This window comes from Corvus hawaiiensis, chromosome 26 (assembly GCF_020740725.1).
Source record: "Corvus hawaiiensis isolate bCorHaw1 chromosome 26, bCorHaw1.pri.cur, whole genome shotgun sequence".
Classification (NCBI taxonomy): domain Eukaryota; kingdom Metazoa; phylum Chordata; class Aves; order Passeriformes; family Corvidae; genus Corvus; species Corvus hawaiiensis.
In genome coordinates this window covers 36,942,323-36,958,656 of record NC_063238.1, presented here as the reverse complement: position 1 = coordinate 36,958,656, position 16,334 = coordinate 36,942,323, and the positions used below count along the sequence as shown (strand labels likewise).

Sequence of the window (16,334 nt, the reverse complement as noted above, 5' to 3'; positions counted from 1 at the left end):
CTGCAAGAAAACAGGAGAGGGATTTATAACAAGAGTGTGTAGTGGCGGGATGAGGAGGAATAGCCTCAAACTGAAAGAGGGCAGGTTTAGTTTAGACTAAGTTCTTCAGGATTAAACTAAATTCTTAGGATTAAATTCTTCATTGTGAGGGAGGTCAGGCACTGGAACAGGTTGCCCAGAGAAGTTCTGGATGCTCCATCCCTGGAAATGTTTTAAGGCCAGATTGGATGGGGCTCTGAGCAACTTGGTCTACTGAATGACATCCCTGCCCATGGCAGTAGTGTTATTTCATGTCTTAGTAATAAAACTACTGCTTCAGTTGTGCTACGTGAGCTGAAGCACTGTGATACCTTGCACGGAGAGGATAGCACGACCCTCTGGTAACATTTTCAACATTGATACTAAAAAATGCTCATAAAAGCAGTTATCTGTGGAGCTTAACTGTTGTTTACAAAGACGTTGATTTATTATGGTAGCCCCAGCAGTGTCCTTGTATACAAAACAATTTTTTAGCCCATTATATACTTAAAGCATCATGAAAACAAGTTAATAGTGTACCAAGGAGGAAAATGATTACTTTTGCTTATTTTGTAGCCAAAAGCTGGGTCTCTTGGATCGGGTTCGTGGTACCAATACTAAAGGAAAGCTATTTACCCCTCTGAATGTAGATGCCATTGAAGAAAGTCCTTCAAAAGAGCCTAAGAATGTTGTCTTGAATAATAAGGAGCGTTTTCGCACTGCATTCCGAATGAAAGCATACGCTTTTTGGCAAAGCTCGGAAGGTAGCCCATCTGTGTTGATTTCTTTCTGTGCATCTCCTGTTCTCCCCATTTTACTTTGTTCCTTTGCATATTCTGTTGAAGGTTTGTGACTTTTTGGGACAAGCATATTTGGTACCTGGTCTTACATGGTATGTTTGGGGAACCCCAAGAAAAAGTGTCGTGGAGGCAACACGGTGCTAAAAACAGCAATTGATATGGGATAAAGCCAGTGCTGGATTCAGCCTATTTGACCTGGAAAAAGAGGGCACACAGGGTAGTCAATCTATATCCCCCAAAAAGCACATACCATCGTGGTTTGGTTTATTGGCAAGGATGCTATATTAAGGCAGCTCCCTCCTGGACTCCATCCAGCCCTGCAGCAGCCTGTGTCCAGGCATCTCAAATATGCCTTCACTGCCATCTCATTAAACGTTGTTTATAGAGTCAATGTCTTCTTTCCTCCCCCTCCCTCCCCAAGCTTGCTTCCCCTCAGGGATTTCCATTGGATCTCCACGCAACATTACGGGGCATTGTTCCTCTCAGCTTCCCTGAGCATACATTTTCCCCTTCTTGCCTATAACATCTAAGTTAACATCTTTAAATAACAGTTTCCCCTTTCTTGTGCCAGCTGGCACCAGTGCTTGGTGGACATGTTACCATGGATGTAGCCTGGGTGTCCACACAGGGAATGTGATTTTCTCCTTCATGAAGGTACATGAGCTCCAGGCAGTGCCAGTGACAGGAGAACTTGGCCTGTGGCTTCTACAACCTGTTTTAGCCTTTATGTAAAATAATTTGGGCAGAGTTCCACTGGAAAGGAAGAAAAGTTCCCAGTGTTTCAGAAATGCTGGAATCTGAGAGGAGACCCTTGAAGGAGACCCTATGTCCTACAGCTGTCCCAAAATAATTAAATCCTTTTCAAGACCTGACCAGAGAAAGAAGAATCTCTAAGAGATATTCCTTTATTAAATTGCACTTACTTTATGTAGTGCTTTATTCAGCCAGACATCCCTCTAAACATTGTGTGGTGAGATGTTCACACAGCTGTTTTTTTCACCTGCTTTGCAGATGCAGGAACAGGGGAACCCATGGCAGAAGACAGAGGCGACAGTAGTGATTTCCCTATGGAAGATATGATCCCCACATTCAAGACAGCCATCCGAGCTGTCAGGTAAATGTCTTTTTGAATGCTTATGCTTCAGGATATAACATTACCATGTTGCTACATGTTGATTCACTGTTTCTGTTATTGCTTTTTTTAGATGCAATAGATGAGATAATTCTAATGTTTTCAAAAATGTGAGATAGGCCCTATTCAGTCTGTTGAAAGTATGCAGAAGGGAGAAAGTTTTTCAGCAACGTTGACCACATCATTTTGTGAGATACTCCATAGTGTATTTATTATAAAATAATATTGTGTACTGTTCTTTGTTAAAATATTATGTGAATATGGTATCTTGCTCAATATAGTGACTAATATTTATATGAAACTGGAATTTTTGCTTAACAAAAAACTCTGGGCTGACTCAATTCTTTATTCACAATTGTATGAGTGTGCAATCTACTTTTCAGTTGTCATATTTTAATAGATGCTGAGGTTTCCACTTCAGCAGGTTTGTGACATGTGTCACCTCTATTTTCATGTCACAAGAGACTTTCCCTAGGTTAGAAAACTCCTAGTAAGCCTTGGTCATATGTTTAGCACATCATTCAAATAAAATTAATTCATTGATGTTCTGTTATCCCTTGATTTTTTACTCTCCTCCCTTGAAAAATGTCCCCATGGGAAAATACTCTGCTTTCATTACATTAATTTCATTAATTGCTCTTTGTTCCAGAAGTTATTAATTTTTGTGCCAGGGACTTACCACCTTCCAGGTGAAATACTACAAGTCTGGAGTGTCTCACATTTATCTTAGAAAAACTTCAGGGAAGATGGTTATAAAGATATAACCATATATTTATTTGCATATAGCCATGATATGTACCCTCCCAGTTCTTTTCTAATTGGGTGCAGGAGAATCACTTACTGAAACTTCCAACCTTTCTTAAGGCTGCTGAAAGCCAAGTCAGACAGGCTTTGCTCATGTTACCCATGACTGCTTCCCTCCCATTGGAAGTTTCTTCATCCCTATGTCCTCCATAGCTTGCTTTCCCTTTCTTTCCCTGATACTGGCTTGCTTTCAAACAGAGACACATTATTATTACTTTCAAAAAACTTCTTTCCCTCATCCTGTCCAAATCTAATTGATTCATGCAATTTCCCTTTAAACTCAATCAGGAGCCAAGATTTTTTTTTCTTGTGTATTGTACCCAGATCCTGAACATTAATTGGGAGTAATTCTTTCAGACAAAACCACTTACTGGATTTCAGGGTCATGATCAAGGAGTTTTTAAATTAGAATTGCTAACATCGTGATCCTTATTTTTTATTTAAATCTTTTAATATATAGTTTTGCTGTTATCATATGTATTTTGGGTAAAATAGGCATAGATATAATTTTGAAACCTAGAAAAATTTATAGGCAACAGAGGTAAAGAATCAGCTGCCCTTAAAAAATTGTAATAGAATTATCTTTGCTAAATCAAAGTTTATACAGATTTTAAAAACATTAGAAAACCCACAAACCTTAAATAAAAAGCAAGTCAGAATCTTAAGATGACAGCAATTTCCCAGTTCAGACCAACAAGTACCTGGAGATTCTAGTGAGAATTAAACACCCAGAAACCAAGTCTAAACCACATGAAGATTTCATTATTTAAATATGTTTCCTCTATTTGTTTACTCTACAAAGATATATACATTTTAAGTAATGTGTAAACAGAAAAAGATGAAAAGAAAGAATGCCAAACATTTTTCAGGTGCTCTGGGCAGCAGTGTTTCTTGTTTTAAGAATTCTGTTACTAATTTCTTGGTAATTTTATAATAATAGTAATAATAAGAGCAATTATATTATTATCATTACAACAACAACAATAATGTGATACAGCTGTTTTCTTCAAGGACACTTCAGACTGTTCTAAAAATTTTTCACCTCTTCACAACCTGAACTGCTGCTAATTTCTTAACTTCCACAATTGTATCTGTTTAGCATTTCCTATCCAAAACTTTCCCCGGTGCAAAATTAAAACCAAGATGAGAATGATTCAGCATTGCATGTATTGTAAATTAGCTTTATAATAGACTGAAGCATAAAAAAGCAGCTTCAACTTCACAGCTTCAAAATCTCCTGCAACTTGTGTTGTTCAAACTCCAACTGTGATTCTGAAGCTTTAAACTACTTGTTTTAGACTATTAATTAGGAAAAGCCAACTATTATGAATTTTCAAATGTGGAATGATGTTATAGATTCTCTGTTTGTATTTTATTGCCTTCCTTGGAAAAAACACACTCAATTTCCAAACACGCAGAGAATTCATCCATATTTTGATAAAACTGGAAATTTTCATCATGGAATTTATGTAAGAAATTAGTATTTTTTTCTGTTTATTATGCAGAATACTACAGTTTCGTCTCTATAAAAAAAAATTCAAGGAGACTTTGAGGCCTTATGATGTAAAGGATGTGATAGAGCAATACTCAGCAGGGCATCTTGATATGCTTTCCAGAATAAAATACCTTCAGGCAAGGTAAGAATCTTCAAGTAAAGGGGGAAAATGTATAGCTTTCCTGGCAAAACACACTTGGCCTGTTTGTGTACAAGGCCACCCAGAAACTATGTCTTTGCATAATGTAGCTGGTTCCTGGGAAAACCTTTTCCCAAGTGAGTAGCTAGCAGGGATAACTGCAGCAAGAGACCACTGGCTCAGATGTAGAAGAAGGACATCAGAGTAAAAAAGCCCTGTGAGTTTTCTTGACCTTGTTTGATCAGGATCAAGTTTCTCTCCTCCCCATTTTACAGATGGTCAATTAAAATCAATAGTTTCTCTCCATGAGCTTTTCCTTGGGCTGGATTCTCTGCTGACCTGTACCGAGTGAAGCACACCATAAAAGTACAAAAATACATCAGCACAGAAGGTTTCACATCCCCTTCACTCAGGTGTAATTGACATATCTGAAAAAAAATTGGAATTTCAGGCCTCATTATTCTTGTGTAATCTGCCTCCACATCTGTTTCCACACCGAAGTGGTTCATTGTTATGTGCTTTTGAGGCACATCTACAAAACTTTGTGCTGCTTGTACCATGAGCCATGAGCCCAGGCCAGAGCTTGGGGGTGTAAACTTGTGTGGGGCTGAGCCCACGTGTGTGCAGATGTGTGGAGCTGTCTGTGCTCAGTCTCTGCTCAGCACATTCCCTGAGGCCCTCAGTGACTCTGAACAGCAAAACGCCACATAAACACCTTCATTTCTCTCAAGAATGGGCTGATGGAGTGCAACTCCTGCTGCACATTTGGGCCTTGTCTGGACTTATTTTGGCTTTGTAAGGCTGAAATCTTACTGAAATCTCTGATCTTTCTGCTGAACTTTGTAATTTCTTATTTCAAAGTGATTTTCCATGCAGTGGGCTATCTCTTTTTCAAGTATGCAACATGTCTGTCAGCAATGCCTGGGGACCAAGCCAAGATCTAGCTAGCCTCGTGAGGCTTGCCTGGAGCTTTTTCAAGTTACATTTTCAAAACTCCATGGGGCATTGTGAAACAATGCAAGGTATCTGCATGGGCTGTCCAATAACACAGATAACTGGTCTGTGGATTAGTGCTGATTGATATGTGGTCATTTTGGGGTGTGGGCTGAATAAACAGAGACTTACTTGCACCTGAGCAGTTGGATGTGACAAATGAAAGAATATTCCATGTAGTAAAAGAGTGTAATTACATGTGCTGGTCCATTCCAAACAATCTTTCTGCTTTTGTGCCAAATAAAAAAATCAAGCAGGCTTCCTTGTGCAACTTCATTTAAAGTTATGTTTTTCAAGCCAAAAGAATAATTAGTAAAGACAAAAATATTGCTGACAGTTAGAAACAACAACTGACAGAATGTTATTGGTTTATTAAGAAGGACAGAAATTCTACCTTTTGCCAAGTTCTGTTTTTCAGTACCCTGCACAAAATTTGATGGGTCTCCTGACATTTTTAAAAGCAGCTGTTATTGGATATTTTTTGACAATCACGCTGTTTGGTTCCTTCGAAGGAAAAGAAGTCATGTGTTTCAAATGCTAAAGTTTGGAAACAGTGAGCTAGAGAATTATTTAATTACCATTAAATTACCAGGTAATTGCAATTCAGTGCATTGATTGTGTACCCAGAAGAGAACAGATACATCATGACCTTCAATATATTACCAAATCAACAAGTGCTTCCTTTTTGAATCTTTGCTTCAGAGATGCACAGCATATTCTGTCATGTGATAGCATTTGGAGAAGGACTTACACAGTTGAACTCTTCTTTTTTCCAGAGTAGATATGATTTTTACACCTGGACCTCCATCTACTCCCAAGCATAAGAAATCCCAAAAGGGAGGAGCTTTTTCTTACCCTTCACAACAGTCTCCCAGGTGAATTCTTTTATACCTAGTATTTAGCACAGCCCAGTACAGAAATGAAAAGTTAATTCATTCCAATAAGCATGATTTTTGTTCGTCCACTGTTATAGTAATGATACTGAGAGAATATGTTGCTATGAGATACATATGGGTAAACACTGAGCCAGAAAGTCACTAGCTTCCCTAAGAAAAATGTATGATGGAAATCTGAACAATGGCTTCTTAATTGTCCAGCTCACCTTCTCCACAGTTTGAAAATATGGTTTTAAATTAAATACATGCATTTGATTGCTGATGTGTTAAATTTCTAACATTCAACTTGTAAAGCTGCTTAAAAGCTCAATAAAAATCACCAACAGTTTGAAAGTAAACTAGTTATCTTCCTGAAGAGAAAAAAGCCCCACCAAATGGCAAGCACAGGTTTTTAATGCTGCTGCTTTTAAACCAATGATTGGTGAGAGATACTTAAAATGAATTGTAATACCAGGTTTCTGGGTGTGAAAATTGCACCATATTATTGTATTGCTGCATTCCATATGGAAAAAATTCAATAATAAATGACATTTCTGTTGTTTTCAACTATCAATCTGTCAATAAATATCCATCAAGAGCCACACAAGACCATCAACAATCTGTCCCCAAAGCTGTTGTGATTGCTCAGAACAAAAGCAGTCTTACAGAAAATAAATTATCCCACACAGGGAAAAATCTGAAACCAAGTAAATGTGAAGACAGAGACCTAAGTAAATGGAAGAGACAATGATCACTTGGGGAGGAAAGCAGATTGCAAAAACTGCCTGAGTCCATATCACCAGTAACCCAATGTGGAAAATCTGACATATTTTAGTTATAGATTTTGTTCTAGTAAGATTTATTCATGGCTATATTTTGGATTTTGTCAGAAAGAGAAGAATTGGACATGATAAAAGTTTTAGGGTATATTTGTTCCAAATCATGTTAAAGAGCAAGTGCTCAGAAATTGTTTTTCTAGACTTTGACATAGGTTGTGGGAAGACACTGATTCCTTTGAGGTTGGTTTGGAAACCATTTGATAAAGGTTTAACTTGATCATGAGCATCCTAGATCCCGTGAAGTTATAAATCAAAGCTCTTTAGTTAGACATCGTCTTCTTACCTAATGAATTTGGTCCATCTTATGGACAGGCAGGAAGAAATTGCATAGATGAAAAACCTTTTCTGGAATCAGCTTAAAATGTCCAGACCAGACCGTCTCTTTTCAGCATTTCCAATCTCTGACACTTACTATTTGATATAATGAAATTGAGAAAAAAACACACTCATCCTAGAAATTCAGATTCAGTCTCCAGAGACACTAATTACAAAGAATTAGATTTAAAAACACATGGCCATCTGTAGACCCACTAACTGCACTATCTATAATTTTCACAAACCTGAAATTATTCCAACAAGCTGGAGAATAATTTAAATTTTATTTTGAACTTCTGGGGCTTTTTAATCTTTATCTTAAACTTGAACAACAAAAAAATTAAATTAAAAATCAAAATTATATATTTTAGGAATGCATTAGCATCACAGAGTAGACTTTCACTCCTATTTGAATAAACAACTAAAAGGGCTCCAAGGATCTATATGAATAAATCAACAAGATGATGATTCTTATTTCTGATATAAATTGCTTATTGTGATGTAAAGAAATATTGAACACTAATAGAGTTATTTATTTTTTGTAGAAATGAACCATATGTAGCCAAAGCCTCTACAGCTGATACTGAAGACCAAAGTATGATGGGCAAATTTGTTAAAGTTGAGAGACAGGTAGGTAATTTCATGACAAGAATGGAGGCTGAGATGCTTGTTCAGAAGTGAAAGAACTGGCATAAATTCTGTATGACTCTGGCTGACCCAGGCAGAATGTTGCTGCTGGTGGTGAAGACTCACAGAGATCTTGTTCTAATGATCACAAAACTGTGTTGCTAGTTTTTCATGAAAGAATTTACTTATCTGGGAAGTGTGCATTTTGAAACTTGTTGAATCAATGTCACTATGTATGGCAGAAAATCCTAACCACGATGTTGAAGTGGGACATTTTCATTCCTTTAACTTCTATACTCCTCACATCTGGTGTTTGTTGTGAGAAAGCCCTTTTTCTGCAGGGTCTGGCTCTCAAAATGATTGTCCACTCTTGTGCCCTATCCAAAAGAGAAAGGAAATTAGTCATGATATGTTAATCCCGATGTTGTGGGACTATTAGGTGGTGTTAGGCCATAGGTTGGACTCAATGATCTCAAAGGTCTTTTCCAAACTAGACGATCCTGTGATTCTGTGATTAAGAGTTAGAGAAAAGGTCTGTATGCAAAGCTAATTCCATATATTGAATTTTGGTAATAGCTATTTACCATTGGTATCAACACTTTGCTCTAAAGTTATCGAGTCCTGTTGGATACTGGACTGTTAAATATCCAGCAACACCAAGAATTTTTTTGGCACAGTTCATAGGGATGGGTCTTCATAATCTGAGGCAGTTAGAGGATGTCATCCATTTCAGCCCAGCTTCTGAGGGAAGGTCATGGTTACCCTGTACATACCTCCATGACCAATAAAGATGGCAGCACACCATTGCTGGGAGCAGTGCACGTACAGAATCATGGACTCTTTTTGAACAACTGACTTGAGGCAATATCATGACATTGGTATTTTTCAGGTAAATGACATGGGGAAGAAACTGGATTTCCTTGTTGATATGCATATGCATCATATGGAACAGCTGCAGATCCAAGTTGCTGAGATAAGTCCATTGAAAGAAACCGCTTCTCCTGCAAGGGAGAAGAGAGAAGAAAACAAATATTCTGAATTAAAAACAATAATATATAAATACACTGAGCAGTGTTCTCGTGAAACTCCTTACAACTTCCAGCAGGTTCCAGTCAACAAAGTCAGCCCCTATGGTTTCTCAGCACGGGGTCATATGACTCACTCACAACCTTTATCAATAGGTGGGCAAAGCTCTGGCAAACTGCAAGCCACACCTTCCTCAACTTCATATGCAGAAAGGCCAACAGTTTTGCCTATATTTACATTAATGGACTCCCAGGTTAGCTACCATTCCCAAGGGGACCTTCAAAGCCCTTACTCAGATAAGGTGTCTCCGAGGCAGAGAAGGAGCCTAACGAGAGACAGCGATACTCCATTGTCCCTTCTCTCTGTCAACCATGAGGAACTCGAGCGCTCCCCAAGCGGCTTCAGCATCTCCCAAGAGAGAGACGATTTCCCCTTTGGCCCCAACGGGGGATCAGCATGGATGAGAGAGAAACGCTACCTAGCAGAGGGGGAGACAGACACAGACACAGACCCTTTCACACCAAGTGGCTCCATGCCCTTGTCCTCTACAGGAGATGGGATTTCAGATTCAATATGGACCCCTTCAAACAAGCCAGTTTAAAAGTGTGTGTGGGGGCAGTCACTGGTTGACTTCTCCTTGTAATGTAAGCATACTTTGTATATCTCACTTACTCTACACCCAAAGCTTACTAGTTCAAAACACCAATGGCTGCATAAGATGCATGTGATATTAGTGGTAGTCATTCTGCACCATTTCATACAATTTACTAATGCAGTTTTTTTCATGCTACCAAAACTAAGGAGCTTAGTTTTGAGCATGGTTTGCATGACTTTGCCCTATATAAATGGTACAGCTGATTTCTTCTATGATACATATCTATCTGATACTCTTCAATACAACAATGATGAATTGATAACAGACAAGATACAGTGGTCCTTGCTACATTTTGTAAACAGAGCAACAAAATAAAAATATATTCAGAAGCAATATCCCTTTGTGGAAAGATAATGTCTGAATCATTTTCCAATATAAGCAAATCTATCTCTAATCAACCAAGCCAAGAATTTCTAATATCGAAAGCAGGGAAAAAGCTGAGTCAAAGTATGACCTTATTGAAATGTTTTTGTGAAATAAATATTTCTCATGTGATCTCTTATATGATTACCCCTGAAATACAATGTTGTAATGAAATTAAGGGTAGGCCTTTAAATCATCAAAGCCACCTCCTGGGATTGATCATAGGTATTTATTTATTGTAAATTGCAAATAGAAATCCCTCAAACTACTTTGAAAATCTTCACTAGTATTTATAAAATTGCTCAAAGTAAGATTATAATGATGTTTCTTAGAAAATCTTTTGCTAAGTCTGTTTGCTACTTATGGGGCCAAATTTTCTTTCTGTTCCAAAAATAAGGTTGTTCAGTGTAGGGAAGTCCAGGTTTACACACTCTACTCTTCTATTGACTTAGGTGCTGCTAAGTAAGATGCATAATGTAACTCAGCCTCGGTTTCCCGGTCTGTTAATTGTGAGTTACACTTCCACACATGCTCACAGGTTGAAAGGCTCAATTCTCTAATATTTTCCAAGTGCTTTGAGCTCTTCAGATGTGCAGAAAATTGCTATTCTGTTCCCTGCAAGTCCCACAGTGTGAGATTTTGCCAGGATTTCTTTCTCTTTGTTTACCTTTTCTCTTGGAAATGGAGTGCTCCAAATCCATGAATGTGTGCTATATTTAAGATTAATGTATGAATAAATAATCATCATTTTTTTCACGTGTCCCTGAGCAACAGAGAGATAAGTATGCTCCCTGGGCCTCAGCCAAATATTTTTTCATAGAAGATGGAAATTATTGAGAAGGAGGAGACCAGGAAAATCACTGGACCACTGGGAAGAAATGAATCAAAGGTCTCACCACTACAGTGGGAATGTAGTAACTGTAAAGCCAGTAAAACTAGCATATCCGAATATCTTATGCAGGTCTTACGTGGTGTGAGTAAAGGTGTCCATGCAATAGCATCCATGATGCTGTATATCCTTTACAGCAGGTGGGAAATGAAGCAGTACCGTCCGTGAGCACAGGGTACAGGAACCAAGGCACACATCAACTTTGGGATGAGATTAATCTCACCTTTAACTCAGTTATCTACAATGACCAAATGTCTACCAACTTCAAAGAGAGCAGAGGGTGACTTGCTCAGATGTCAGATGATCAGAGATCACACAGTCAATGGGAAGGCTCTCACCTCTCTCCCACTGATCCAAGGAGCATCTTCTCTGCCATGGCTCATCCCCACCTCATGTCCAGAATGACCTCGTCACTCCACATGATTTCCCCATTGTGGCCAGGACACTGACTAACAAAGACACAAGGATTTAGCCCAAGTGAGATGTTAGAAAAGGGGCTTTCTGTAGAGACTGCTTGTATTACGCTGCAGCTGCACAACTGAGCATCCCTGGCACATCCAATCTGAGCACAAGAACACATTACTGGGCTTCCCAGTGTTTACTGGGTATTGCAAAGCCCTGGACAGAGAGTGCTCCAGTCCATATTTTGTTGGGTTTTTCCCACCATAGTAAACTTCTTGTTTATTTCCTCAGTATTGTTGAGATCTCATAACAGTCCTTCCATCCAGGGAGCTTCTGCTCTTTCCCAGATGTGAGCATTGCCTTCATCTTCATTGTTTGTTCTCTATTGGAAGAGACATCTAAAGGATTAGGATCTTCTTACTTCATCTGCTTCTTCAGCTAAATAATGATTCATCTTTCTGGAAACAGATCTTCAGGAAAAACAAACTGCTGTTGTTACTGGATTAAATAATGCAGACCAGTTACAGCCCTTGAAGACTGGGCTGAGTCCATGGAGCTGTTCTGAAGCCAGGAAATATGATGGTATGAGGCACAATTTTGGTAATTACTTAATTGACAAAATAGCATTGATCTGAAAGATAATCTGTGTTTTGCACAGTTTTGTGGCAAAATTAGCGAAGAAGAAAACTAAATTACCATAGTGTAATTCATTATGATTTAGCATAATGAGAAGAATTCTTTGGCCATCAGTGATTCTTAGAAATACCTGTATTGTATCTGCTGCAGGCTTTCTGAAATAGTAATAGATGTCTGTGGTAACTTGTGAGATTTAGCCCTCACATGACAAGAGAATGAAAAAGAATGAAAAATTATTTTAATATTGCAACACTTCTGAAGTTGGTGTAAGTATGTGCTAGACAAACCTGCTTCAGTTTTCTTACATGTCAAGGGCCTGTCATTCCTACTGATTTCGTCTGAGTTTGGTCCTTCTTAAAGTGCTTTCTAAATGTGAGCGATCAAAAATCAAGGCAGCCAAAAAGCAGGTGCAGTCTGAGAAACTTGTTTGTGGCTGCCTTTGACAGTTGCTATGCCATGCAGTTCCCTGTCCAATTCCCACTGAAATTCTTCAGTTCAGGTTTCTGTTCTCTTCCACGACAGCTCATATAAAAGGAATCTTTTCTCAATATTAAACCTGGCTGAAAATCCATAAATAGCCTCATTATAAAGGTATGTTCTTTCCAAGACAAAATCCAAGAGACTTGGATGAATATTCACATGCACACAGAGTGCAGCCTCAGAGAAAGTGGAATTTGGGCTGCTCTGCACTGTGCACACTTAGCAGCTGAACTGTCTTGAAGTTAGTGTTTTCTATGGCATGTAATATGTATTTGAAATATGCAGCTTAAAGGCGTCAGGTCAGGTATTTGTAGCCACATCATGAAATTTTAATGATGCCAGAAAAAATCTGCCTCTTCTTAAAAAGTACTGGTGATAAACTCAGCAAGATCCTCTGCAGTGGACATCTGTGGTTCCTGTGAAGGAGATCCAAGAAATGAGACAAGGCAGATCTGATTAGCTTATTTTAATATTTATTTATTCTTTTTAGCACTGAAACCAGTCACTGCTCTGTTCATATGGGTGGTGCTCTTAGCAGCTCTCTTCCCTTTACATCATCAGGATTAAAAATAGGGCATCCATCAGTTCTGCTGCTTGTGCTGACAACAGATACTTGTCAAGGTGAGATCTGGAGACCATTCCTGATCTGGGATATGCACACAAACATCATCAGACTCCAATCAGGATGAGTCCAGGGAGCACATCCACCTTAGAACTGCAGTTTATGTGCCTGCCATAGATACTGGAGAAAGCAAAACAAACTATGTGGGATCCCAGTAACATTAAGAAGGTCAGGACCTGCTTCCACACACAAGGAATCTCTATTCACAATTTCATTTGAGAGAGGCATCTGGGTCAATAGTAACTTTTTTAATAGGAATTAATTAGATTTATACCTCCTTCTTCTGCATGATGTTTCAGTTTAAGAGTTATCTCTTTGGGTCAGATCTTTCTAGCCTCTCAACTGACTCCAACACTTTGTTTACATGTAGTTAACATTAACAAGTATCAATGACTTTGATGACTCTCAACTCATTTCAGGCCTTGAGATACCTTTCATAATTAGAAAGTGTGAAGCTTTTCTCTGCTCTCCTTGAAGTTAGAAACCTTCTCAGAGTGATGCACTGGGAGCACGGTTGGGTTCTAATCTGCCTTTATTTATGAATTGCCTTGTGAAGGACAGCACTAATCTGGAGACATTTTTCTTGGCTACATTTTTAGACTGATTTTCAATCCCTAACAAATGCCACATGTCTGGAAGTTTCCAAAAATGTGAATCTGTGTTTACATTGTGTGCCTCTCTTTGCAGCATTATTATCAATTAAGCTTCCTCACTTTAGATGCAAACCAGGAATATTTGATTAAGGCAGAAGTGAATGCTTAGTTGAAGCATGAAGGTATGGTAAATGTGGTTTGTGTTCTATTTAAGGAGCTGGCACTTTACAAAAAAAATCTAGTCAGGTAATGGCTGTTGTACTTGCCTTGGCTTTTCCCTGCACTGAATTTATCAGTCTGGCTCCTATCAAAATAAAAGGGAATATAACCCATGGAGAGATTGATTAAAAAGTCCCTAAACTGACTTTGGCTATATTTGCTCTGTTTTTATCTGTAACGTTGCTGCATTGTTATGGTCCATAGTGGAAATAGTTTAAAATTTTTCTGCTTCAAATGGTGTCCCAGGAGCGCTGCAAACTAAACCCCACCTGAGCCCAGGTGTAGCGGGGCCGCTGCCTTGTGGCCTTCAGGAGAGCACCCAGGTCCAACCAGTTTGCAAGATCACAGCCTAAAGCAATCAGAAAATGCAGAGTAAGGAGCAAACTCGTCCCTGCTGGGAGCCCAGCTGCTGCAGAGGTGTCACATCTGCTTAGATGAGAACTAAATCTGTCTTGCTTACTGCGGAGCACAGGAGGAAAGAGATGGATCTTGGTTCCTTGCCCCCCACAGCCCCCACCACTCAGCTCTAGGTGCCTAAGAGCTGCAAACCTAAATTTCCTATGGCAACTCATGAATTTGGTGGAATGTAACTTTTTCAGGAGCCCAGATAAGCATGAGTGTTCACTTTGAAGACTATTTTCAGAGGTGCAGAGAAAAAAGGGGCCATTTTCAAGTGTTTTTAGCTGGGCACTCTGGGAATGAAGGTCCTGGGTATCACTTTTGCTTCTGATTATTTGGGCTGTAAGATTTGATCCTTCCCAATTCAGCTTTGAGTAGCTTCCCTCTGAAGTTAAGTGAAGCAAAATACTGAAAATGAGATTCTATTTCCATCATGAAGAACACGCTGAGACTGAAGGTTACTTAGCCAACTGCATTTTGTTTTCTAGTTATGGCATCTTATTATTACTAGTATTTGTGCCTTGCTCACTGAAATTTTCTCCATGCTACAAAGATGCTTTTCAGATTCTGGCTGACAAGGGAACACGACTTTTATACAAGTGGCCTTTAGTGCTCTTTATAATATTATTTATTGTAATTTTTAAACTGTATGTGTAATTTCTATTCTGGCACTGTCCAATATTTGAACAAATTTAATATGTTTATTTCACTATATTATGCAAACAATACTTCTTAACTGATTTTTTTATGTTCTGTCTTTAAAAACTCCACCACTTATTAATAAATAGAAATTTCAATTATGATGTGGATGAATTTATTTTCATTTAAGTTGTGATACCTTCACATATATTCAAAGAACACATCGTCAAATGTACCCCCAGCAGAGACATTGGCAAACACCCTTTTGACTTCATCTAGGCAGGACTAAACTCAGCTACAAGTAGGTTTTCTCTGGCTTCCACAGCCAGCTCTGTCAATACACAATGATCCCATTATTTGTGACATCTTTTGATTTAGTGGCCATGTAAATTATATGGCTTTGAGCATACATGTGGGGAAAAACAAAAAGTGGGGAAAAATACATTCATACTGGAGGCATTAATGTGCTAAAATATTATGAAATTGCAAACAAAATATACAGAGAACACAGTAATGGCACAAGCATGATCAGAATATCCCCTGCAGGGAATTTGCTTGAATTCTACCCCTGGTTCTGCTGGTGCACTTCTGTGAGGTCCTGTGTCTGAATGAGACAGGAAGAGAAGTGAAACATCGCCTCTTCCCAAAAATTTATCTGGGCAAAGAGAGGTATTTTTAAGGCATTCTCTGTGGCTTCAGTTTCATGGTTGTCACCAAGGAATCAGCTCTGCTGAGCACTTGAAATAGAAACTAACAAAAGGTTTTTTAATTTTTTGTGGTAGGTAAAATATTCAACATTTATGCCATGTCTTATCCCACTTCTAAATCACTGTAAAGTGTGAATAATTAAAAGATCCTTTAGAACTGCAATATTAAGTTGTAGTGCTTTTGAGTCTGTTTTAAATTATTCTATTTAAATAAAAATAATAACTAAATAAGAAATAAGGTGGTTGCCAGGCTCTTACAGCCCAGTTCTATCTATTTTTTCCAAAGATTGACAGTTTGTGTTTTTTAAAGCTAATGCACCAGAGTGTAGAATTCTGAACCTTTTGGGGTTCAGGGTTTTTTCAAGTGTCTTCACTTTTATAGATAATGTTATGCCATGTTATCATTGCTGCTTTAGCAGTGAATGTCCCAGCTTGAACTGAAGGGCTTGAACTGAACCGTGCAGCTGCCAGGCACAGCAATGACATTTACCTGAGTATGTCACAGGCAGAATGAGTGAACCACTCAGTTTTTGTTGACCTGCACTGAAAGCTGTTGCATTAAAATTTCCCCTTGGTGTCACCCAAACACCAGAGCCTGACAAATTGCTGGATTTCAGTAAGGCACTGGGTCTGATCTTTTAAGGAATGGACTCTAAAATGGGAACAA

The 16,334-nt window shown here is 38.5% G+C and overlaps 1 protein-coding gene across 2 annotated transcripts in view; it reads left to right on the top strand.

Moving 5' to 3' along the window:
- KCNQ3 (potassium voltage-gated channel subfamily Q member 3) overlaps positions 1 to 15,121 on the top strand; it is a 202,982-nt gene extending 187,861 nt beyond the window's left edge. For both annotated transcript variants that reach the window (XM_048287175.1, XM_048287172.1), the window contains 6 exons: positions 595 to 782; positions 1,830 to 1,932; positions 4,260 to 4,391; positions 6,158 to 6,256; positions 7,956 to 8,040; positions 8,927 to 15,121. In XM_048287175.1, the coding sequence (XP_048143132.1) occupies positions 595 to 782; positions 1,830 to 1,932; positions 4,260 to 4,391; positions 6,158 to 6,256; positions 7,956 to 8,040; positions 8,927 to 9,664 (1,345 nt within the window). In that variant the 3' untranslated portion in view covers positions 9,665 to 15,121. The remainder of the gene's footprint in view (positions 1 to 594; positions 783 to 1,829; positions 1,933 to 4,259; positions 4,392 to 6,157; positions 6,257 to 7,955; positions 8,041 to 8,926) is intronic.
- Positions 15,122 to 16,334: the final 1,213 nt, after the last annotated feature.